This window comes from Carlito syrichta, unplaced genomic scaffold (assembly GCF_000164805.1).
Source record: "Carlito syrichta isolate Samal-C Ts95f unplaced genomic scaffold, Tarsius_syrichta-2.0.1 Scaffold313972, whole genome shotgun sequence".
Classification (NCBI taxonomy): Eukaryota; Metazoa; Chordata; class Mammalia; order Primates; family Tarsiidae; genus Carlito; species Carlito syrichta.
The window spans coordinates 41,688-68,511 of NW_007258068.1; the positions used below are offsets into that span (position 1 = coordinate 41,688).

Here is a 26,824-nt window from a genome sequence, read left to right on the forward strand (position 1 = left end):
GAAAAACTAAAGCTGAGCGATAAGTAGTTTTGCAGGCGCTTGAACATGCCTAAGCCTTTAAATCAGTAAAATACTTTCTAAAAACTCTGATTACAAAAGTAATACATACTTATAAAAATTCGAACAGAACAAAATGAAAAAAATAGAAAGTGAAAGGCCCCTGTAAACCTCCTCTGGGACCTGTCCCCCCACCCCCTCCCAAGAGAAACCACATTTAACAGTTTGATGCATATATCTCCACATCTTTTGTTCTATAGATATGCACAACACACATACCTTGATTTGGTTTATACTATACACAGTTTTGCCACTTGCATTTTACACTTAATATATCTTTGTCATCTTTTCACGTCAGTACATGTTGGCTAGATGGTATTCTATCATTAAATACCTTTTTAAAAATGGCAAAATAACTTTTTAAAAATCACACAAGTACACGTTGAAATTTTAAAAGAAAATGGACAGACTTCTAAAACATGAGGACAAACATCTAAAAGTAATCTCTATCTTTCCAACAGTGTGGAATAGTTCATTCCTTTTTCACACAAAACAAAGTATATGATTGGGGAGATTAACACTAATCTCCACGTTTATACAGAATGCTCCATTTGTTAAGCCTATCTGAAAAGAATGAAAAATTCAGATGATTAATTCGCTTATACTTAGAAACTAAGTCAGTATATTACCAATACACATTGTGATCAGTTTTATAATATGATGCTTCTTAGACTAGGGCTTCAATTAAATAACAGTAAGGAAAAAAAGGATAAATAATACAGCTAATACCCTGAAAACAATCCAGAAATTCAAAGTTTAGATTGCCAAATAAGTTTAGATCGCCACTGCCATTTACATTTTTTTCCTACTTGGTAGCAAATGCTATTGGAACTCAATGCTGATTACTTAAAGCCCATTCATATCACACATTCAATCAGGGTAATAAGAAGAACACGCCTACTATAGAGTTAGACTAAGACATAAAAATCTTTTGCTTGAAAGTAATGACTGTGTAGCACATGGGACATTTGTCAACTGCTTCAGCACATTGTTTACAAGTGACCAGATGTCCACAAGGAATAAAAACTACAGCAATATTTCTATCCATACAGATTTTGCAAAGCTTTTCCTCTTGCAGTCGCCGCAGCTGTTCTTCAGTACTAATCTCTGCACAAAGAGAAAACAATTATGCAAGTTTTAGACTTTCTCCTTAGCTGTTCAAATTCAATGAAACATTTATGGAGCCCCTACTACGTGCCAGGCACTCAACAGGTGCTGGGAGAGGATGATTCATACATGGCATTTGGTCTTAAATAGCTCGCACACTAGTGAGAGAGGATGTAAGATGAGGCTACAGAGGTAAGCACAAAGTACAAAGTGATAAGTGCTATAATAAAGTTACGTACAAAGCGCTCTGGGACAAGATGAGAGAACAAGTTATTTTGTTCAGGCTAGTTGGAGAAGGCTTCCGGGTTGGCAGCAGCTGGGGAGGGGAGGAGTGAAGTGGAAGAATGACATCTAAGCATGGGCAGCAATTTGCCAGGCAGAAAAGCAAAGGTTAGGCAAAAGAAGTAGCATATGGGAGCTGGGCTCAGAGGCTCAGCCTGTAACACCGTGCTTTGGGAGGCTGAGGTGAGTGGATTGCCTGCGTCTGCGGGTTCGAGACCCGCCCGGGCAATTTGGCGAGAACTCATCTCTACAATAAATCAAAAATTAGCCGGGCGTGGTGGCACGTGCCTGTAGTTCCAGTTACTTGGAAGGCTGAGGCGGAAGGATCGCCGGAGCCCAGCAGGTCGAGGCTGCGGTGGCCAGTGGCCACTGTACTCCAGTCTGGGCGACAGAGTGAGACTCCAACTCAAAAAAACAAAAAAAAGAAGTAGCATATGGAAAGGGCATGACTGATTCCAGAAACAGAGGGATGGATTTGAGGAACACTTCCGAAGTGGAACAGGTAGGATTTGGTGATGGACTAGATCTGAGGGCTGAGGAAGAAAGAGGAACTAAGGTTGGCTTCAAGACTGCCAGCTTGGCTGATGAGGATATGGTGATGTCAATAGGAAATGTAAAAGGAGGTACAGGTTTGACATGGTCAGATATTTTTGAGATGTTGCAGGATATCCATACAGAAATATACAGTAGGCAATTGGAAGGACAAATCTTGAGGACAGAAGTCAGGACTAGAGACTTGGAAATTGTCAGAATATAGATGGTACTGAAGTACTTACTTAATTCAGCCTTTCTCAAAATCAGTTTTGTGAAATGTTAACAAATATGCCATAAAAATGCATTTCATGTTCACATATAACTATAATAACAACAGCAGCAGCATTTAACGATAATACAGCATAAATACTATGTGCTAGGTATGTACTATTCTAAATGCATGACATATTTTAACTATCTTTATAATCACTGTATACCTATACCAGTCTGGCCTCATAATCCAAATCTGGATTCACATGAGAATAATCTGAGGCACTTTCTAAACAACAGATATCTGGGCCCCATTTACTTTTTGGGATTGGGCATACTGGTATTTGGGAACCACTGCCATCCAGTACAGTGCAGTACAGTATAGCGTATGTTGCCCTGTAGAAATGTACAATGCATTTCCCTATTGAACTATAGGGCTCCCTTTTCATGGCATTCCTTTTAACATCCTGTGGAACACTATTCTGAAAACATATTTGGGACATAAGTTTGATTTTATTCAACAAAATGAACACTTAACTAGGTTCTAGGCACTAGGGATACAATGAACAAATATATAGACCTCAGGTTCCCAACAGTTCGTAGACAAGTAAAAACCACAAGTAAACAGGAAATTATAATATGGTATGATGACAAAGGGAATTCCAGTGTTATGAAGAGCACAGGAAGGGTGTGTGCACACACGCATGCATAAAGGAAGGCCTCCTGGAGGAAACGATACCTAAACTGAGTCTTAAAGGATGTTAGTAGTTAACCAGGAGAAGGAGGAGGCCTTGGGGGATTGAGGCAGTGGGAGAAGAGTGTTCTTAGAAGAGGAAATGGCACAAACAACTTCCAAGGGGAGATAGAACATGGCTTGCAAGTAATAGGTAAAGCTTGGGCATAGAATCTGAGGAGAAAATAGCATGAGATGAGGCTCCAGACGGCAGCTTGATCATAATAGATTTGGCAAGCCATGTAAAGGAGTTTTGGACTTGACCCTGAGTGGCCTGGAAGCCAGTGAAGGGTTTTAGACAAGAGAGAGACATGATCACATCTATGCTTCAGAAAGTCTTCTCTGGCTACGGGGTGGAAGAATGGGTTATTTAACCTCTTCTTAGAAAGCCACCTCCTGGGCATTAATAAAAACCACAGGCTCAAACATGGAGCACATCAAAGAAGATAAAGCACCTACCCTCAAGAAGCTTGGTCTAATGGCCAGGACAGAAAAGAAAATAGTTTTAAACTGGGCTCGGTGGCTCAGCCTGTAATCCCATGCTTTGGGAGGCTGAGGTGAGTGGATTGCCTGAGCCCGCGGGTTCGAGACCCGACTGGGCAGCGAGACCTCATCTCTACAATAAATCAAAAAATCAGCCGGGCATGGTAGCGCGTGCCTGTAATTCTGGCTACTTGAAAGGCTGAGGTGGAAGGATCGCCGGAGCCCAGCAGGTTGAGGCTGCGGTGGCCGGGAGCGGCCACTGCGCTTCCAGTCTGGGCAACAGAGTGAGACTCCAACTCAAAAAAAAAAAAAAAAGAAAAGAAAATAGTTCCAAAAAATATATTTTAAAATGTTCAGCCGGGCTCGGTGGCTCAGCCTGTAATCCCATGCTTTGGGAGGTTGAGGTGAGTGGATTGCCTGAGCCCGCGAGTTCGAGATCCGCCTGGGCAGCGAGACCTCATCTCTACAATAAATCAAAAAATCAGCCGGGCGTGGTAGCGCATGCCTGTAATTCTGGCTACTTGTAAGGCTGAGGTGGAAGGATCGCCGGAGCCCAGCAGGTTGAGCACAGCAGGTCGAGGCTGCGGTGGCCGGGAGCGGCCACTGCACTCCAGTCTGGGCGACAGAGTAAGACTCCAACTCAAAAAAAAAAAGGTCTACCAGCACCAGGAGACAAGAAGGAGCTCTAATTCTGCTGTGGATACTGACGGAAACCTGAAAGAAGTAACTTCTGAGCTAATCCTTGAAGGATGAGTTCACAAAACGAATTAAGGGAGTCGTCTAGGAATACAGACAGGGGAAAAGGCTTTCATGGCAGAGGAAACAACATAAGAGATGGCTCTATAAGATGATTTATACTACATGAAAGCATCAACACCAAAAAAAGTCAGAATGATGTACTTATGTCCCAAAAAGAAGAAAACAATCAAGTAATGTAGACATTACTTTTGTATATAATGCTGCCATGAGTTTAAAAAAACAACACTGGACCAGATACCTACCTAGAGTAGTCAAATTTACAGAGATGAAAAGTAGAAGGGTAGTTGCTGGGGACTGGGAAAAGGGGGAATGGGGAATTGTTGTTTAATGGACATAGATTTCGATTTTGCAAAACAAAAAGAGTTCTGGAGATTGTGCAACAATGTGAATATATTTAACACTATTGAACTGCATACTTAAAATGGTTAAGATGGAAAATTTCATATTTTGTGTATTTTTTCACAATTTCTAAAATTAAAAAAAAAAAGCTAACCCAAAACACTTGGACCAGAAGTTAGGAAATCTGAATTCTACTCTCAACTCTCTAATTGACCTTGGACAATTGCCCACCTGCATTTCAGGTTCTCACATTTGTGATCTCATTTTACAGACCCAATGGTATGAAATGCCATGTTTACCAAATGCTGATTATCATCCCATCAACTTTGCTTTTTCTATTTTATTTCAGTCTTGTACGCAGCCACTAACTTGAGATGGCGATGCTCTGGGCATAAATTTTTTTCCTCTCCAGACTGGTAGTTTACCTCTGGCAATTACTTCACTTCAGCCTTAAAGGTACTACTGGATTCTACATACTTCCCTACGGCACCTTTCCCTTTCTACTTCTCTCAAGACCATCTTCTAAGGTTAGGAAGTTCCTGGCACATGAGCGATAAAGGCAATAGCGAAATAACTTCTGATGTGATCTGTTAATATTTTATACTACATTAGTTTAAATTTTTTCTAGAATAAACTGATGTTATTCACTTTACTATTAAAGCAGATCCATGTGGAAAGACAGGTAAAAATGAACATGGGTTATTTGATTTTTATATTATATACTATAATACATACCTCAGGTTTAAAATAAATGCTTTAGCACATACACTAAATAAAGGGCTTAATCTCGCACTATATAACTTTTAAAAAGAAATTTAAAAGATACTTACAGCCGGGCTCGGTGGCTCAGCCTGTAATCCCGTGCCTTTGGGAGGCTGAGGTGAGTGGATTGCCTGAGCCCGCGGGTTCGAGACCTGCCTGGGCAGCGGGACCTCATCTCTACAATAAATCAAAAAATCAGCCGGGCGTGGTAGCGCGCGCCTATAATTCCAGCTACTCGGAAGGCTGAGGCGGAAGGATCGCCGGAGCCCAGCAGGTCGAGGCTGCGGTGGCCGGGAGCGGCCACTGCACTCCAGTTTGGGTGACAGAGTGAGACTCCAACTCAAAAAAAAAAAAAAAAAAAGATACTTACTTGGTACTATTTTTACAAGACAGTTTACTATGGCATTCTTTGTCATATAGCCATTGGGAAAAAAGCTAGCATTGAATCTAGGATTTCTCTGTAGGAGACAATGTTATACCTTTTTGAATAACTTTCATGTTCTTTACTTCAATTAGGCCCATTCTCCTTTGTATACTATAATTAAAAGATTCAGTGATTGCTCATGCCTGCAAACTCAGCACTTTGGGAGGCCTAGGTGGGAAGATCGCTTGAGGCCAGGAGTTCAAGACTAGTCTGGGCAACATAGTGAGACTCCCATCTCTACAAAGATAGCCAGGTATGGTGGCATGCATTTGTAGTCCCAGGCTACATGGGAGGCTGAGGCAGGTGAACTGCTTGAGCCCAGGAGTTTGAGGCTGCAGTGAGCCAAAATGGCACTACGGCACTCCAGCCTGGATGACAGAGCGAAACCCTGACTTTTATTTATTTATTTAATTTCTTCTTGTGAGTTGGAGTCTCACTCTGTCGCCCAGACTGGAGTGCAGTGGCCGCTCCCGGCCACCGCAGCCTCGACCTGCTGGACTCCGGCAATCCTTCTGCCTCAGCCTTCCAAGTAGCTGGAACTACAGGCGCACGCTACCATGCCCAGCTAATTTTTAAAAAATTTATTGTAGAGATGAGGTCTCACCAAGTTGCCCAGGCGGATCTCCAACCCGCGGGCTCAGGCCATTCACTCACCTCAGCCTTCCAAGGTGCAGGATTACAGGCTGAGCCACCAAGCCCGGCTGAGACCCTGACTTTTTAAAAAATTAAATTACATTAAAAGATTCTTAGTGCCAGTCCTTCCTCATCAGCCTTTGGGAAGAGAAATAGACAACAGACTCAGAATGAGCAGACAGTCTGTATCAACAACCTGCTTCTCACTTTATTGAGACTAAGGAGGGGTCAACTGATGCATTCCAACCCCCGACCCTGAGAGTTGCCATTTGCTTAGGCTCTCCTTCCCACACCATCCTAGTTTGTAGTTGCTGTGATAATAAGAGCTCCCATCGACTCCTGTTGGTTAGAAAAAAGTCACTCCCCTAATGCAGTGTCTTTTTTTTTTTTTTTGAGTTGGAGTCTCACTCTGTCACCCAGACTGGAGTGCAGTGGCCGCTCCCGGCCACCGCAGCCTCAACCTGCTGGGCTCCGGCGATCCTTCCGCCTCAGCCTTCCAAGTGGGTGGAATTACAGGCATGCGCTACCACACCCGGTTGATTTTTTGATTTATTGTAGAGATGAGGTCTCGCTGCCCAGGCGGGTCTCGAACCCGCGGGCTCAGGCAATCCACTCACCTCAGCCTCCCAAAGGCGCGGGATTACAGGCTGAGCCACTGAGCCTGGCTGAGGTGTCTTTTTAAATTGTTTTTTTATGCAGTGTCTCTTCCTATTGCAACCCACTAAATCCTTCTGATGTGCACAACACTTGCAGGTATAAAAACTAACAACTTATAGCCAGACTTAATTAAGCTTGAGTTGTGTTTAAGATGCAGGGGAAAATGACACAACTGTTTATATTTCTTTTTTTTAAACTCCCCTATTTTGAGAATTAAACTTATGTTTCTATTACGGTAGAAAGATGACCAAGTACATGGTTTATTTTTACCAACAAGTGGAGCTTGTATAGATTTTTTTTTCTTGTTTTCGTTTTTTATTTTAAAAATGTGGGGTACAATTCAGGGTTACATACATATGTGGTCATCATACAGGTAAAGTGTGGATACTCTTATTGATGCTATGTGCCCCTTAAATAAATGCTTTTTTTTGAATAGGAGTTTCACTCTGTTGCCCAGGCTGGAGTGCAGTGGCACGCTCACAGCCACCGCAGGGTTGACCTGCTGCTCAGGTGTTCTTTTTGCCTCAGCCTTCAAAGTACCAGGTACCACAGGTGTGCGCCACCACGCCCGGCTGACTTTTTAAATTTATTTATTGTGGAGATGTGGTCTTGCCAAGTTGCTCAGGCTGGTCTTGAATCCCTGGACTCAGGCAATCCTCTTGCCTTCACCTCCCAAAGTGCTGGGATTACAGGCACGAGCCACCGTGCCCAGTTAAAATGAATGCATCTTTAACAAAAAAGCAGTAAGCTTTACTGCTTTTACCTCAACAGATATAATTTTAAATATCATTAATGTGATACTGTTTTATGACTTATATAATTATCTGAATAATGTTTCAAAAGCATTTGAAATATCTTAAGGATTAAAAGGGTCTTAAATATGTCTAAATAAGTCAACTTTTAGGTTTATTCACACTGGGAGAATTCTCATCTTTTTTGGGGGGAACGTGGTCAAGAACTTACAGAACAATGATTGTAGTTAAAGTACTCAAAAGCATAGTCAGTTTGAGACTTCTTTAACTTTCTCTCTTGCTGGCAAGCACTATAGTATCCATCATCCTTAAAGAAGGAGCTCATATTTTGAATCTTTTTTCATGTATAATGTGATGGTATCTGGAGGTACAGCCTTTGGGAAGTAATTAAGTTTAGATGAGGTCATAAGGGTGAGACTCCCATGATAGGGGTAGTGATCTTATAAGCAGAGGAAGAGCGACTAGTTCTGCCACCTCCCCTCTGATGCCATGTGAGAGCACAGTGAGAAGGTAGCCATCTGTAAGGCAGGAAGAGGGCCCTCATGGGGAACCAATCTGCTGGCTCCTTGAGCATGGACTTCCTAGCCTCCAGAATTGTGAAAAATGGATGTCTTTGTTTAAGCCACCAAGTCTATGGTATTTTTTTTTTTTTGAGTTGGAGTCTCACTCTGTTACCTAGGCTGGAATGCAGTGGTACGCTCACAGCCACCCCAGCATTGACCTGCTGGGCGCCGGCGATTCTTCCGCCTCAGCCTTCCAAGTAGCCAAAACTGCAGATGCGTGCTACCTGGCTAATTTTTGATTTATTTGTTTATCTATTGTTGAGTTGGAGTCTCACTCTGTCACCCAGACTGGAGTGCAGTGGCCGCTCCCGGCCACCGCAGCCTCGGCCTGCTGGGCTCCAACGATCCTTCCGCCTCAGCCTTCCAAGTAGCTGAAACTACAGGTGCGCGGTACCACACCCGGCTAATTTTTTGATTTATTGTAGAGATGAGGTCTCACCAAGTTGCCCAGGTGGGTCTCCAACCCGTGGGCTCAGGCAATCCACTCACCTCAGCCTCCCAAGGTACGGGATTACAGTCTGAGCCACCGAGCCCGGCTTAATTTTTGATTTATTGTAGAGACGAAGTCTCGCCAAGTTGTCTGGGCTGGTCTTGAACCCACAGGCTTAGTAATTCACTCACCTCAGCCCCCCAAAGTGCTGGTATTACAGGCTGAGTCACCAAGCCTGGCCAATATGGTATTTTGTTATTGCAGCTGGAAAAGACTAACATAAAGCATTAAGGTTATGTTTTGAAAACTTTCTTATCATTGGATATATCTTGAAATAGGTAGCCAGGTGCAGTGGCTCACACCTGTAATTCTAGCACTTTGGGAGGCAGAGGTGAGAGGATTGCCTGAGCCCGCGGGTTCAAGACCAGCTTGAGCAACATGGTGATACCTCATCTCTACAGTAAGTCAAAACATGAGCCAGGCATGGTGATGCATATCTGTAGTTCCAGCTATTCAGAAGGCTGAAGTGGAAGAATCGCCTGAGCCCAGCAGTTTGAGGCTGAGGTGGCCGTGAGCATGCCACTGCACTCCAGCCTGGGTGACAGAATGATACTCTAACTCAAAAAAAAAAAAAAAAAAAAAAAAAGAAAGAAAGAAATAGGTAACGATACATAGGATGTCTGGTATTTACTTTGAAATACTATAATAAAAAGAAGTTGGGGGAAGATATAAAGCAAAATCAGAAATGTGTTGATAATTATCAGAACTGGTTAGTAAGTACATGAAGATTCACTGTTCTCTTGACTTTTGTGTGCACTTGAAATTTTTCATAATAAAAAGTTTTAAAAAACGTTTACCTTAAGAGGGGAGGTGAGAGGAGGGAAATGAATGGGCCACAGTCATATAAGATATTATCCATAATGAAGTGCTATTTGGTTTCCCTTGCTTTTAAAAAACAGCCATGCATACCTTTCTGCAATGAAGTCTGACTTGACTCATCTTGTGTACTGTCTTTCTGAGCACTCACTAGATCTGCAACCAGAACCTCAAGTGATTTATAGTTGCTCCCAGATGTCTGAATTTTCTCCTCCATTATTTTCTTAATGTCCTTGAAGCTGAATCCCATTCTAATAGCTTCTAGTACCATAGGATTTTGGAAGATGGTATCATCTGCAATAAAAATTGGTGAGGAAAAAGAACATAGATTTTAAACAATTATTTTCATGAACACAATTCAATAGCAAAATATAGTTAAAAAAAAAGCAGCAGCAAACTAACAAAAACAAACCAGCAAATCAAAGCTGCTTTGGGAAGATTTTTATGGAATATCCAGGCACTGAAGGATCCCTTTTCAAAATCCTACAGTTAATTGCAAATGCAATATGCCAATTTTTTAATGTGTTGGGTTATTTGAGATTAGATGAGATGCTTTTTTTTTTATTTGAGTTGGAGTCTCACTCTGTCGCCCAGACTGGAGTGCAATGGCCGCTCCTCCCGGCCACCGCAGCCTCAACCCGCTGGGCTCCCACGATCCTTCTGCCTCAGCCTTCTGAGTAGCCGAAATTACAGGCGCACACTACCACGCCTGGCTGATTTTTGATTTATTGTAGCGATGAGGTCTCGCCAAGTTGCCCAGGCAGGTCTCGAACCCGCGGGCTCAGGCAATTCACTCACCTCGGCCTCCCAAAGCATGGGATTACAGGCTGAGCCAACGAGCCCGGCCAGATTAGACGCTTTAAAGACTATGATAAGGCCGGGCACAGTGGTTCATGCTGTGAGGCCAACGCAGGAGGATCTCTTGAGCCCAGGAGTTCGAAACCAGCATAGGCAACATAGCCAGACCTTCTCTCTACAAAAAAACAAAAAATTAGCCAGGTATGATGGCGCACGGCGATAGGGAGGTTGAGGTGGGAGGATCATTTGAGCCCAGAAGTTTGAGCCTGTGGTGAGCCGTGGTTGTACCTTTGCACTCTAGCCTGGGCAACAAAGTGAGACCCTGATTTTAAAAAAGATGATGGTCAGTCACAGTGGCTCACGCTTATAATCCCAGCACTTCGGGAAGCTGAGGTGCCTGAGTTCAGGAGTTTGACACCAGCCTGGGCAACCTTGTCTCTACAATAAATTAAAAAAATTAGCCAGGTATGGTGGTGTGTGTCTGTAATCCCAGTCACTTGGAAGGCTAAGGCAGAAGGATCACCTGAGCCCAGCAGGTTGAGGCGGTGGCAGCCATGATTATGCCATTGTATTCCATCCTAGGGAACAGAGTGAGATTCGGACTCAAAAAAAAAAAAAAGAAAAGAAAAGAAAAAGAAAAAGAAAAAAAATCTGAATGTTAGCCAGGAGGCACTGTGACTTGCTAAAGAGTAGTATGGCTGAGCTTGGTGGCTCATGCTTATAATCCCAGCACTTTGGGAGGCTAAGGTGAGAGGATTATTTGAGCCCAGGAGTTTGAGACCTGTCTGGGCAAAAAATCGAGCCCTCATCTCTACAAGAACAAAAAATAAAATAATAATAAGTAGCACGTGATGGCATGCACCTGTAGTCCCAGCTACTCAGGAGGCTGAGGTGGGAGGATCACCTGAGCTCAGGAGGTCAAGGTTGCAGTGAGTCATGACTGTGTCACTGTACACCAGCCTGGATGACAGAGTAAGACACCGATTCAAACAAAACAACAACAATAAAAAGGAATCTTTTTTGAATTCAGCTATACTAATTACCTAATTAATTAATTAACCCAAGTTCCTTAAAGAGTAAATGCTACTGAGTCACTGGCAATTAGTTGGAAAAAAATTATGGGAAACTGGGGAAGTCCCAGTCTGTGACCTCGAATCTATCAATTTCCTAGCTCTCAGACTAAGTTTATGTAGCTGACGAGATTAAACTAGATAAGGCAAGAAAGTCAATGGAAACTCATTTTTATGATACTCAAAGTAGGAATCTAAGATGTATAGGGAAGTGCTAAGAGACAGGAGACTTGTCCTCTGACTCATCAATAATTCTACTGTGGGTATTAAAAATGAGTGCATATCTCTGCCAAAGACATGTACAAGAATATTCACAGCAGTGTTATTTATAATAGCCCTAAACTTAGAACAACTCAAATGTCCATCATCAGATGCATAGATAAATAAATTGTGATATATTAAAACAATACACAGGAAAAAAAAAAACAACTACTGTCACAGTGTGGATGAATCTCATAGACATGATAAGCAAAACATCATTATAAATGATGAACCAGACATAAAAGAGCACTTACTGCATGATTTCATTTGAACAAAATTCAAAACTATTCTTTTTTTTATTTTTATTTTTTTTTGAGTTGGAGTCTCACCCCATCACCCAGACTGGAGTGCAGTGGCACACTCTTGTCTACCACAGCCTCGACCTGCTGGGCTAGTGATCCTTCCGTCTCAGCGTTCCAAGTAGCTGGAACTATAGGCAAGTGCTACTATGCCTGGCTCATTTTTGATTTATTGTAGAGACGAGGTCTCGCCAAGTTGCCCAGGAGGGTCTTGAACCCACGGGCTCAGACAATTCACTCACCTCGGCCTCCCAAAGTGCTGGGATTACAGGCTGAGTCACCGAGCCTGGCCAGTTCAAAACTATTCCATGATAACAAGCAAAATTATTCTATGGTAACAGAAGCCAGACTATAACTCAGGGGTGGGCATTGGATGGGGAAAAAGCCTGAAGGAGCTTTCTGGGTACAAAGAAACAGCACATAGAGTTTAAACAATCTAGGAATGTTCCATATCTTGATCTGGCTGATGGTTACACAGGGGTTTGTGTGTGTGTGTGTGTGTGTGTGTGTGTGTGTGTGTGTGTGTGTGTGAGAAAATTCATCAAGTTTAAATATATGATCAATGTACCCCAAGCACTTTATTTTTATTTTTTTATTTTTTGCGTTGGAGTCTCATTCTGTTGCCCAGGCTGGAGTGCAGAGGCATGCTCACAGCCATTGTAGTCTCAACCTGCTGGGCTCAGATGATCCTTCCACTTCAATCCTTTCAAGTAGCTGGAGCTACAGGTGTGTACTACCACATCAGGCTAATTTTTCTTGATTTATTGTAGAGACGAGGTCCGACCAAGTTGCCCAGGCTTGTCTTGAACCCCTGGGCTCAGGCAATCCTCTCACCTCGGCCTCCCAAAGTGCTGGGATTACAGGCGAAAGCCACTGTGTCCAGACAGCACTTTATATATATTATACCTCAAAAATTTTTTTGTTTTTGAGTCGCAATCTTCCCACCTCAGCTTCCCAAAGTGCTGGAATTACAGACAAGAGCCACTGCTTCTGGCTAATAAATGTTTTTTTAAAAGAAAGGAGGCTGGAAAGGGAAATATATAGGGATTTGATTACAAGAAAAATAAATGGTAAGTAAAAAAAGATATTTTTTAGGTAGGAAAGTAAATTAAGATTTATTTTTGATAAAGAAAAACTCTTAGCCGGGCGTGGTAGCGCGCGTCTGTAGTTCTAGCTGCTTGGAAGGCTGAGGCGGAAGGATCGCTGGAGCCCAGCAGGTCAAGGCTGCGGTGGCCGGGAGCGGCCACTGCACTCCAGTCTGGGCGAAAGAGTGAGACTCCAACTCAAAAAAAAAAGAAAAGAAAAACTCTATTGGGAGGTTATAATACAGATAAAAGTCCATTTAGGAGACTACTACAATAGTCCAGATGAAAAATAAGGACCTGACTAGAATAGAATCAGTGGAAAGTAGATAGATTACAGGCAATATTTTAAAAGGTGAAATCTATCAGACCTGGCGATTAATTAAATGTAGGATTATAGACCGCGATGTGCTTAAAAGGACTCAAATTTCTGGGCAAACTTGTGAACTGTGGTATTGATAACCAATACAGGATAAAAAAAAGCAGGGTTAGATTCATTCCAAGTTGTTTTTAGAGATGCTGAATTTGAGATGCTTTGGGGATTTCTAGGTGGAAATGACCAGAGGGCAGCTGGACACTGCTCTTTCCTGCTTCTCCTATTTCTGACTTGGTTTCTTTTTTTCAGTTTGTTTTGCCCCCACTTACTTTTTAATGATTTCTTCAGGTACTTCCCCTGCCACCACTATCTTACTCTTTAAGTACTAGGTCTTAATATCCTCCTACTTCGATGTTCTACAGGTATCTCAAACTCAATTTGCTAAAAGCCAAAAAGCAGGGACAACTGAATATCTACATGATAAATAATTAAATGAACCCCTACCTGACACTATATACAAAAATTATCTCAAAAATGGATCAAAGACCTGAATGTAAGAGCTAACACCATAAAACTTTTAGAAGAAGAGATATGTATAAACCTTTGTGTCCCTGGGCTGGGAGCAGTGGCTCATGCCTGTAATCCCAGCACTTTGGGAGGCCAATGCAGGAGGATTGCTTGAGCCTAGGAGTTTGAAACCAGCCTGGGTAACATAGCCAGACTCCATCTCTACAAAAAATCAAAAAGATTAGCCAGGTGTGGTGGTACATGCCTGTAGTCCCAGCTACTTGTGAGGCTGAGGTGGAAGGATCACTTGCGCCCAGGAGGTTGAGGCTGCAGTGAGTCGTGATCATGCCACTGCAACACACCCTGGATGACAGAGTGACATCCTGACTCAAAATAACAACAGCGTGACCATGGATTAGGCAACAGTTTCTTAAAAATGACCACAAAAGCATGAACGGTCCAAAAAATAAAAAAAAGATAAGTTGAACTTCACCAAAATTAAAAACTTTTGTGCTTGAAAGAATACCAACAAGAAAGTAAAAAGAAAACCTATAGAATGGAAGAAAATATTTGAATACCATATATCTAACAAGAGACTTATATATGTAAAAAACTAGTCAGGTGCTGTGGCTCACACCTACAATCCTAGCACTTTGGGAGGCAGAGGAGAGAATTGCCTGAGTCCAGGGGTTCGAGAACAGCCTGGGCAACTTGGCAGGACCTTGTCGCTACAATAAATAATAAAAAAAAAAAAAATTAGCTGGGCATGGTGGCGCGTGCCTGTGGTTCCAGTTACTTGGAAGGCTGAGGTGGAAGTATTGCCTGAGCCCAGCAGGACGAGGCTGCTGTGGCTGTGAGCATGCCACTGCACTCTAGCCTGGGTGACAAAGTGAGACTGACTCAAAAAAAGAAAAATATATGTAAAGACCTTTAACAGATGATGAAATCTTACAACTCAATGACAAAAAGACAACTTAACTAAAAAATGGTCAAAGGACACGAACAGTCATTTCTCCAAAGAAGATGTACAAATGGACAATATAAGTACATAAAAAGATGTTCAATATCATTAGTCATCAGGGAAATGTAAAACAAAACCACAATGCAATATCATGTTACAGTTGGAAGAATGGCTATAATAAAAAAGACAATAACAAGTGTTGGTGAGGACGCGGAAAAAATAAAATTCTCATACACTGTCTGCCAATGGGACGTCAAATGGTACAGCAACTTTGGAAAACTGTCTGGTAGTTCATCAAAAAGTTAAACATAGAATCACCACATGACTCAGCAATTACATCCCTGGATATATATCCAAGAGAATTAAAGACATATGTCTGGCCAGGCACGGTGGCTCATACCTATAATCTCAGCACTTTGGGAGGCCGAGGTGAGAGGATTGCCTGAACCCATGGGTTTGAGACCAGCTTGGGCGACTTGGTGAGACCTCATCTCTACAATAAATCAAGAAAAATTCAGCAGGCGTGATGGCACGTGCCTGTAGTTCCAGCTACTTGGAAGGCTGAGGCGGAAGGATCGCCTGAGCCTAGGAGGTCGAGGCTGCAGTGGCCGTGAGCATGCCACTTCACTCCAACCTGAGAGACAGAGTGAGACTCCAACTTGGAAAAGCAACAACAGCAAAACATATGTCTACACAAAACCTTGTACAAAAATGTTTACAGCAGCTCATTCATATTGGCCAATAAGTCAAAACAGGGCAACCTCCTTGGGTTCCCTCCCATTGTGGGAGCTTTTCTGTCCTCTCAATAAATCCTACTTTAAAAAAAAAGTCAAAACAAGCCAAATGTCCATCAACTGACACGCAAATAAATAGAATGTGAGCCGGACTTGGTGGCTCAGCCTGTAATCCTGGGCCTTGGGAGGCTGAGGTGAGTGGATTGCCTGAGCCTGCGGGTTCGAGACCCGCCTGGGCAACTTGGTGAGACCTCATCTCTACAATAAATAAAAAATTAGCCAGGCATGGTAGGGTGCGCCTGTAATTCTGGCTACTCGGAAGGCTGAGGGCGGAAGGATCACTGGAGCCCAGCAGGTTGAGGCTGCAGTGGCCGGGAGTGGCCACTGCACTCCAGTCTGGGCGACAGAGTGAGACTCCAACTAAAATAAATAAATAAATAAATAAATAAATAAATAAATAAATAGAATGTGGTATCATCCATACAATGGAATATTTTTATACCACAAAAGATAATAAAGTACTCATATATGCTACAAAATGGATGAATCTTAAGGACACGTATTGCATAGTTTCATTTATGTTAAATGTCTAGAAGAGGCAAATTCATAGAGACAGAAAATAGATTAGTGGTTGCCTGGGCCTGAAGTGGGGGGGGGGCACTGAGGAATGACTATTGATGGGTGAGTACCGAGTTTCTTCTTGGGGTAGTGACAATGTTATACAATTAAATAGTAGTAATGGTTGTGCAATATTTGAATATACTAAAAATCACTAAATTTCTTTCTTTCTAAGGTGACATTTATGCTATGTGAATTATATCTCAATTTAAAAACATTAACTGGCTGGGCAAGGTGGCTCACACCTATAATTCCAGGACTTTGGGAGGCCAAGGTGAGAGGATTGCCTGAGCCCATGGGTTTGAGACTAGCTTGGGCAACTTGGAGAGATCTGATCTCTAAAAAAAAAAAAAAAAAAAATTAACCCTAAACCAGAGCAAGAATGTCATTAATTACATAAAGATTAACATGTACATTAAATATCAGAAATTATTTTCAAGAAATGCTATAGAAGCCAGGTGCAGTGGTGCGGGCTGTAGTCCCAGCTACTCAGGAGGCTAAAAAAGCAGGAGGATCACTTGAGCCCAGAGGTTTAAGACTGTAATGTGCTATGATGGTGGCTGCGACAAAACATTGGACTTAAGTGAGTAACACAGGGAGACCCCAAGTCAAAAAGTTACAAAATCATTGCTTCTGAATAATCTTAAAAATATAGGCTGAACTAAATGATTTTTAAAACTGTATTGTATGCCTATTACAAAACCATATCAAATAATGTATCTATTATTTATGAATACCTATAGTATTCTCTTGCCTTGTAATTCATATGATACAAACAGATGATGCTACAGGGATAGGGAGTGGGGAAACACCAGCCATATTCTAAATTAAACCTTTTACTATTTTTGAAATATGATGCTTAGGTTAAAAATGAGATCTGCTGTATGACGCAGGACTCAGAAGACCTTGTTTACATTCCTAGCTCCACTAATAATTTGCAATGTGATTGTGGGCAAGTCACTTAACCTGACTCTGTTTCTTCATCTAAACAGTAGAATAACAGTTATCTTCCTTACATAACAATATCTTTCTCTGCCTACTTTCTGGTTTTTAAAGATGTCTATGATGAGTAAAAAATTTTAGTGATATAAACCTCTACTTCTCCATGAGGGAACAGGAGGTAATCAAACCAAACCTTACCCCTCTGTGAAGAACGTGGGGAAGGTATAAAGACAGCATGGGATAAAAGAGCAGGGGGTCAAGATGATGACATATTAGCAGAATACTAAACTCATAATACTGGCTTACTTAAGGAAACTAAGGGCCAAAAATACACTTCACCTTTTCTCTCGTGATTTTAACAGAAATGGCAATGAAGCAGCCTATGACTTCTCCTCCCTTAGAAAAGCTGTTCACCAGCTGTACCAATGTTCTTAATACAGAAATATCTCACTAAAAATGATAGGCACATCATTAAATTCACATCTCAAATAAATATAGTATGGTGACCTTGAAGGAATATACTTATCTTTCCACACCATAAATAACAACTATAATAAATTGGCAGTGAAATTAAAAGTATATTTAATTTAATAAGGATATTTACCAATTATTTTTGTTAGTGATGGTGTTTTTTCAGCAGTTCTTGCCTATAACAGAAATATGAATTGTAAGTTAGAATTCTTTTTGGTAGAAGGCAATGATTTCAGTTTGATAAGCTACATTAATCATAAATTTGAAATAAATTGGCTTTATTGCAATTCAATATACGAATATTCACAAGGGGTATAGCCAGATAGAGCTAGAAGTTAAAAGATCATCTAATCCAATTCCTTCACTTTACAGAAAACAAGCTGAGGCTCAAGGATAATGAATAACTTCACAATAGAATTATCGTGGCAACTCAAATCTTCCATCCTAGCTCAGGGTTCTTTCCAGCTATCACTGATGCCTTGGCCCAGTTCATCCTATCATATTTTTGAGCTTTTAAATATTGTGTGCAAAAAGTTGTTCTCCCCTTTTAAGTCCATCACACATTTATTAACTTATAATACCATACTGTGAATTATACACAAAAAATAAGTGCAAAACAAATGACATAACACTTGAAATATAAATTATAGGCCAGGCATGGTGGCCCAAGCCTATAATCCCAGCACTTTGGGAGGCCGAGGTGAGGGGACTGCCTGAGCCCAAGGGTTCGCGAACAGCTTGGGCAACTTGGCGAGACCTCAGCTCTACAGTAAATAAAAAAAATAGCCAGGCGTGGTAGTGCACACCTGTAGTTCCGGCTACTTGGAAGGCTGAGGCAGAAGGATAGCTGGAGCCCAGCAGGTCAATGCTGGGGTGGCTGTGAGTGTGCCATTGCACTCCAGCCTGGGCGACGGAGTGAGACTCCAACGCGGGGGGAAAAAAAAGAAATATAAATTATACAGTATGGGACTTACCAAAGATTCCTCAAGTGAATGGGTTAAATGAATATTGTTTATATATTCTTGTCCCTTCTCTTCTAACAGATATTTACACCTAAACAATTAAAAGAAGGTTAAAATTTAGTAGCTGATAAATTCACGAAGTATAAGTAAAATTATAATCTCTATCATATTAATCTCATTAATTAATTCCTTTAACTTGCTTTTCAGTATTTCTATGGAGCCACAAAGTAAAATGTTACCCAATTGCCTATTCAACTGCCATTTTCAGGTTTAAAAAAAAAAGTTTCCTTTGTTACGCTACTTATGCTAATTTTTTTTTTTTTTTTTTGAGCGCAGTCTCATTCTGTCACTCAGGCTGGAGTGCAGTGGCATGCACACGGCCACTGCAGCCTCAATCTGCTGGGCTCAAGTGACCCTTCTGCCTCAGTATCCCAAGTAGTAGAACTACAGGCACGCGCCACCATGCTGGGCTAATTTTTTGATTTATTGTAGAGATTAGGTCTCGCCAAGTTGCCCAAGCTGGTCTCAAACCCGTGAGCTCAGGCAATTCCCTTGCCTCGGCTTCCCAGAGTGCTGAGATCATAGGCATGAGCCACCGTTCCCAGCCCACTTATGCTCATTTTACAGAACAAAAAATATCCACTTGAGAACTTTCAACTTTATTAAAGTTATTAAACACCTTGACATTAAAAATTTTTTTAAAGAGTTAATCTTCTTAACAGGTTTTATTTAGAGAATTAATCAATCATATATTTTAAAAGAATTCTTTATGCTTTTCAATTTTTCCCAAGGTTAAGATTTCTTTTCACATGATTGCTCTGAAGTTTTAAAGTTGTATTATTGTATCCCAGGAATTCACATCACTTATATATCTGTGTACATTTAATTTAAAGAGGCAATATGGCAAAGAGACATTTAGGGCATATCACCATCCTAAAATGCCACTGATTGTAAGAAGCATGATTATTTTATTATATGCCTTCTAAAACACTACCGATCAAATTATGACCTACCACTAGATATGTCCTGATTTCAGAGATATTAAAATGGGAACACAGTTGTGTGTCTTAGAGTTAATGAGACATGTTAATATTTCCTAGGGGGCATGATGGCTTCTTGAAGAATCTCCTTGGCAACATGGGCTCTTTTGTGCCCACCATGAAAGAGCCTACTTCCAACAGCAGAAAAGTATGCATTTCCTAATTTGGGCTTAGAAATGGAATAATCTGAATGTCACAGATATGATACGTAAGCAGTGAATGTTTTGGTCACCAGAGAAGGCTCTGATGTTTTGTTTGTTTTTTTCTATAAAGTAGGTGACCCCATTTTCATAAACCTGGTATGAATTTCATGCCATAGTGAAGGCAAAAATAGTTGAGGTGAAAAGTAATTCAAATTTTCCCACTGCATGCTGTCCAATCTGCTTGTAAATGAATGAACAATAAAATAGCTTACCCTGGATACCACTTAGCATGTTGTTCCCAAGGGTCTTCACTGGGCTTCCAATCAGTTAGCCCTCCTCCACAGTGAAAACATTTTACTTTATCACCTTCACCTAACAAAACATACAAGTAAAAATATATGTGTTTGTACAATGAGAAGCTTACACAAAAATACCCATTTTAACACCTAAAAATTAAGCACACCTAAATTACATGAAAAATCTCATAGCTTAAAAGATGACATTCAAATTCACATCTAAGTAACACATGATTTTTATCACTAAAGGAGGAAATAAATACTAAATTCACTGATTCAATCTGACGTACTTTACAGAAGACAAATAAAAATAAAATTGCCCAGTTTTTATGTTAAAAAATACACTCATTACTTTCTTTTAAAGTCTGTCATTTGGGCCATCAATATCACACTTACTGTCTTAAACTGTGAAACTTTAAAATAAGTTATATTCCAAGTATTTGTAACAACACAGTTCTGCATATGAAATTACAAGACAAGTTCCTCTAAGGTTATAGCTGCATGAAACTAAGCAACCCTTCAAGATTATTATATAATGCTATATAAATAAAATCCTTTGAAGTAACCATTATTTTATAGATACTATTCAATCCTAAAATAAATGGGTCACATATATAATGGCAATCTAAAAAAATATATTGCTGGAAGCCATCATATTAATGGCCCTTCCTGACATGTCTACAGCAGTCCATTTGAAAAGCACTCATTTGAAGCAATAGTATAACACAAAGCAGCTTTCAAATATATAGTCTGTATGCTAAATGTAGATCATTTTAATACAGTGTGAGCAAACTAAACTCTCTAATGTTATCTTTTGATAGGGTTGTTGTGAGGCTTAGAGAAAATGCATGTAATATATGTGTTGAGCACATACAGGTGCTCAAAAATGATCGCTAGTATTACTATTAGACTTATTCTTCTATTGGGCATGTCTACCATCTTTTGCATGTCATCCATCTCCTAAAAACAATGACATGAAGATAAACATGACTCATAATACGGTAGCCTTCTTCAAATCTTACAGATTCAACATAAGAGTTCACAGAATAATACTGATATGAATAACCATGCCAGCTTATACCTAAATATTTACCAGTTCAGGGGACTAAAGGCATCTATTTACTTTTTAGGAGCCCTGGGATAGTTGGAAAGTTATTTATTGGTTTTATAATAAAGTTTACCTAAAGCATAAAATCCAGCTCTTGCAAGCTGCTCCTTGTTAACTGAGTATATCCACGTCCCAAAAGTAATGATCCGTGCTTCATAATCTGCCATGGATGGATTTCTTGGAGGATTTGTTGAATTTGGAAAATTCCTATCAGAACTCACAACATCAGATTCACTTCGAATATTAGTGTTCCGGCCCAAAACAAAGAAGCAATTAGGAAAGTGTCGCCTGTGTTCTGACCAGGCGCGATCACAAGGTTCCCAATTTTTCAGTTTTCCACCACAACAGAAGCACTGCACTTGGTCATCAATACCTGTGTAGTAGAGTCCAGCGCTAGCTAACTCTCTTGGTGTTAAATGGGCATAGTCAGGCCAGTTCTGAAATGACTTTAATCTAGCTTCTTCACTACACATGGCAGGGTTCCTCGGGTATATGGTGTCTGATATATCTACAACCTGTCCAGTTCTCAAAAGATAGTCTGCATGAGTTTCAGATGGTCTGTCTAAAGCAAAGTGATTTCTGTTTCCCAAGTGGTTTTCAACTTTGTACTGACCATTTTGGACACCAGTATTTGTAGGTTGCATGGCACTATTTTCAAAATAAAAGCCGTTGATAAATCTGCAATTTGGGGATACTTTCCTGTGTCTTCCAATTGCTGAGTCTCCATATTGCCACCTATCTACTGCTGCATGACAACTAAAGCACCGCACAGTATCTCCTTCACCAGTATAAAGAAAACCTGCTCGGGCCAGCGTTGATGCTGAAATAGGACTACTACTTGGAAAATTAGCAAAAGTTTTTAATCTATTAAACTCTTCTACAAATTCTTCATCCTTATTGATGTCTGCAGGTATACAAGTTTTAGATCCTTCAAAACTGTTAAAAGTCATCTTCTCTTGAAAATAGGACTTGTCCACCTTTTCTAAAAAGAGAACATTACATTAGGAAATCCATAATGTGAAACGTAAGCAATATACTTTTGTTATTAGGAGCTAACAAATTACCCACTGATTACATAAAAATAACTACACAATCACTAAGAAATATTCTAATTCTAAATACTAGAGTTCAACATTATAATGATTCAAATTATAAAGTAAAATCTAGCATTTTTATTTTCTCTTTTTGAGGAAAGCAATATTTAAGCAGGTAGAACAAAACTATTAATTTTTAAGTGCTTATTTAGCATAATTATGGAAACTATGTGATGCAGAATATATTACAATTACTAACCATGTCAAATCATTAATTAGGAAAACATGAAAGAAGCATAAAATATGCAGATTATTAAAGTCTATGCATAATTGTTATAATGAATCATTGTATATTCAAGGCATCAAAGTTCAGTTTTTACAAATTAAAAAAAGAATGTTCAGAATGCTAATGAATTAATTTTAATTCCTTTACTTTTTTGCTTAGCAAAAGGTAAGTTTTATTCACAATATTGGTTCCAATGTGTTAAGAACATCAAATATTTTTTATTTCCATGCATAAAAAAGCTGATTTTTTTTGTTGGGATTGGATCATTCCAGATATATATAATACTGCCCTCTTGAGGGTGGTTCAGAAAAAAAATCCTAAGTATTTGCAGACCTTAATTGCAGTTACTTTTGCTATCAACTATCTTTGGTCAAGGAACAATCTGTTCAATGGAAGAGAAGTACTGTTGCAGCCTCATTAGAACTGCCAAATTATGGCTATATAATATATAACCCAGATAAAATCCTAAAAGGAACATGTTGGGTTATGAGAAGAGGGGTAAGATAAATTATCCTTCAAACCTGGACATTTTTGAAAGTGAAAAATGACACTACTCTACTTGGGAGGCTGAGGTGGGAGGATCACTTGTGCCCAGGAATTCGAGGCTACAGTGAGCTATGATCATGCTACTGCACTCCAGCCTGGGTGACAGAGTGAGAACTTATCTCTTTAAAAAATGAAAAATGACACTACTAATAATTACACTGGGACAACAGGCATAAATCAGGGGGGTCCAAGACACATCAGGGCATGTGATCACCACAGCTTTGAGGCAAATCTGGTTCTCCCGTATCTCCCACATTGCCTGATCTTGTGTTCAGTATAAACTTATCAGATGCAAAATAAAAGAATGGTCACAGTGACTACAACTCTAACTCATATGTGTATTAATTGACTTATTGGGAAGAATTAGGCAGCTTTTTTGGCTTTATGTTGGCAAAATTATGCCTTTTTATTTTATTTTACTTTTTTTGAGTCAGAGTCTCACTCTGTTGCCCAGGCTGGAGTACAGTGGCACACTCACGGCAGCCTGGCAAAATTATATCTTATAACATCATCCCTCTTGGTCTACGATTCAACACAAGGTAAGCTGGCATTGGGCTTCAGTCCTTCCTGGACTTGACAATTTACTGTGGTATTAACTTACATACATCTCACAGCTGAGTTATATTTGCATAATACAATTTTTGGAACATAGGCTCCATGACTTTTGATTAATTATCATTTTCCAGATGTCTGAAAACAGTCCAGCATTAGCTTCAGGGCCCTTTGTTGAATCAGCAAAAAAAACTAGATGACAAAAATCACGATGCAAAGAAACCAAGGCTGGCTGCCAGGCTAATGAGATAGAATTTAATAGGGATAAGTGTAAAGTCTTACATTCTGTTAAAAAAAAAAAAAAAAAAAAAAGAGTCTGCTGCACAACTAAAGAAAGATGGAGACTTGATTTGGAAAGAAGTGCCGTAAAGGCAAGCCTCCAGATAACACCTTGGGATTTTAGTTAATTACAAATTTCTTATGAGCCAACATTACATGGTGGCTAAAAAACTTATAGCAACTTCAGGCTGCATTAGTGTCCAGATGTACAACATCCAGACCTAATTCAGCTACATACTGAATATTATTTCCAGCTCCAAATATATTTTAGAACAAAAATAAACAAAGTTTAATGCCCTTAGAGAGCAATCAGGATGATGAAAATGATATCATAAGAACAGTTGCAAGAACTGAGGATGTTTATCCCAAAGGGGAAATTTGTGACTGGAAAGGTAGAGAGGATCTAAAAGGCTATCATGCAGAAAAGGGATCTGAATTTTATATAGCTTGAGGGTAGAATAAAGGTTAATGAAAATAATTATAAGCAGTAGATTTTTAACCCAATACAAGGATGAACTTCACAATAATCAGTAGCGGTACAAAATGGATCGGGTTGCCTTGCAGATTATGAGTTCCTCCTATTATTGGAAGGGACTTCAGCATGGACTAGGAGACTGGATCAATCAATTCTAAGTCTACAATTATCCTAAAGAATTAATGCTCGATAAAAAATACATGAAACTTACTTTTCCTGAGGTAATATGCTATTTATCAAGTCAATCAAAACAGAAGTTTAAAATCAAAGATATATTCTCATTTCATAATAGTGAACATTTTGTGTAGTTCAAGTAGTCACTCTATTTCAAACACAGATACTACTCCATCATTCAACATGAGTAGAATTTCTATTTGATGATTTCAAGTGGAGATCTCATCTTCCCAGAGGTTATTTCCATGGTAATTGATTAGATTTCACTGCTTTGGAAAGTCGGTATGTATTCAGAAGTACTCAACTGAACACTACATATACATTACCAGAGTATGAGCTTTTGGAGAAGGGTGGGAAAATAGAATTACTAGAAAAGTTTAAGGGTGAAAGAAAGATGACTGACGACAGAAACCTTGAGTTTGGAGAAAGGCAGCAAATGAAAGGGATGGGAGAGGTTAAAAAAATTAGGATCTAGCCGAGCTCGGTGGCTCAGCCTGTAATCCCGCGCCTTTGGGAGGCTGAGGTGAGTGGATTGCCTGAGCCCGCGGGTTCGAGACCCGCCTGGGCAGCGAGACCTCATCTCTACAATAAATCAAAAAATCAGCCGGGCGTGGTAGCCCATGCCTGTAATTCCGGCTACTTGGAAGGCTGAGGCGGAAGGATCGCCGGAGCCCAGCAGGTCGAGGCTGCGGTGGCCAGGAACGGCCACTGCACTCCAGTCTGGGTGAAAGAGTGAGACTCCAACTCAAAAAAAAAAAAAAAAAAAATTAGGATCTATCTGAAATGAAGGTATGAAAAACGACACTGCAGAAAATAATTATACGTGTATATAGAACAGGAATTATGAATATAAAAGAAAATGGGGTATGAATATTGGAGAAGGGTGACAAAAAGACTTTGGATGTGTAAAGGTCTGAGTGCAATAAAGTATGCTGAGATAACTTAAGGCACATTTAGGTTCGGTACTACATAAGCAGAAAGGCAAGAAGACATGGAAAGAGAAAGATGTCAAAGAAAGTTTTGGGGTTAGGAATCTTGAAGGAAACAATGGTTGGGAAAAATAACACTATGGAAGCCAACAATGGCACAAGAAGGACCAGTAAACAATGGTGCATGTTTATTTTATTTATTTTTGGGGGGTCTCGCTCTGTCACCCAGGCTGGAGTGCCACGACATGATCATGGCTCACAATAGCCTCGACCTCCTGGACTCAAGTAATCCTCCTGCCTTGGCCTCCAAAAGTGCTAGGATTACAGCCATGAGCCACGATGTCTAGTCAATGGCACATGTTTATATGAGGGGTTTGGAAGTCTTTAATATGTCGATATGGTGTAAGGATTTAAAATATACATGTACATACACACATTTAGCCCAGTCAACTATGTAGAGAGCTGCCACAGGTGCCAAGGAGAGGAAGTTAACTGCTAACTAGCCAGAATGTGGGAATGGGGGATGGGGAGCAGAGACAAATGCAGAAAACCCACCTATCTAGTATCTGCACACAACACAAAAGTTTCTATGTCTCCCAGCCTTTTTGTTATTAAGGTTTTCAAACACGTAGAATAAAGGTTATTTTAACAAGGAAAAAGGTATCATGTACACCAGACCGCTACTACATGAAAACAGACTCACGGATAAGACTCAGAAAGTAATATTCAATACATCAGAAAAATGTTAAGATTAAAGGGGATCTTTTTCTCTAAAACGTCTTCAGTAATATTATCAGTCAACTAAAATCTCTCAAGTTGGCACTGTTCGCCCGGTCAAGACACTAGGTTGTGGTATCCTTTCCCCTCTCCCCTCCCTGAAAGGGACAATGAGGTGGATGGCGCATGGCTCTCACTCCCTAAGAGGGAGGGAGCCACATTCCCACCTACCGCAACCAAATCCAAGCTGTCCCCAAAGTTGTGGGGGTTGTGGGTACCTGGGCTGAGGGCACATGGGACATCTACTTGGGTTCCCGAGGGGCAGCCCTGCACTCAGCGTGAACTGTGGCCACCATGGCTAGTGGCATGGGCGGACAGCAGTGCAGGGGCATCCTGGGGGGAGGTGAAGAGTAGGTTTGGCGTTGAAGTATGTTGGTTTTCCATGGAAAGAGATTTTGACTTTTATGGATTACTGCAATATGTTCATAAGATAACCAATGTCGGCATTTTAGTAGGCTACACAGACCTTCAGGGAGACTTACAACCTATAAATGATGATTATTATCATAAAGCTGTTTAAACAGCCAACCCCCTGCTTAGATTTTTATACAAATGAAGGAAGA

General features: G+C 40.4%; 1 protein-coding gene across 1 annotated transcript; it reads right to left on the reverse strand.

Annotated features, from left to right (window-relative positions):
• Positions 1–498: 498 nt before the first annotated feature.
• LOC103273297 (E3 ubiquitin-protein ligase XIAP) lies at positions 499–22,624 on the reverse strand. Its single transcript, XM_008070718.2, has 6 exons — positions 21,283–22,624; positions 20,078–20,177; positions 18,635–18,713; positions 17,794–17,836; positions 9,695–9,895; positions 499–1,164 (listed from the first exon to the last, which is right to left on the reverse strand). The coding sequence occupies exons 1-6, from the start codon at positions 22,157–22,159 to the stop codon at positions 971–973; spliced, it is 1,494 nt and encodes a 497-aa protein (XP_008068909.1). The 5' UTR covers positions 22,160–22,624; the 3' UTR covers positions 499–970.
• Between the last annotated feature and the right edge of the window lie 4,200 nt (positions 22,625–26,824).

Excerpts from the sequence above, each read along its gene's own strand:
- LOC103273297 (XM_008070718.2), bottom strand. The coding sequence starts at position 22,159 with ATGACTTTTAACAGTTTTGAAGGATCTAAAACTTGTATACCTGCAGAC. Across the intron at positions 18,714-20,077 it reads CATGCTAAGTGGTATCCAGG|GTGTAAATATCTGTTAGAAG; the intron begins GTAAGCTATTTT and ends TTAATTGTTTAG. Across the intron at positions 9,896-17,793 it reads ATCACTAACAAAAATAATTG|ATGATACCATCTTCCAAAAT; the intron begins GTAAATATCCTT and ends TTTTTATTGCAG.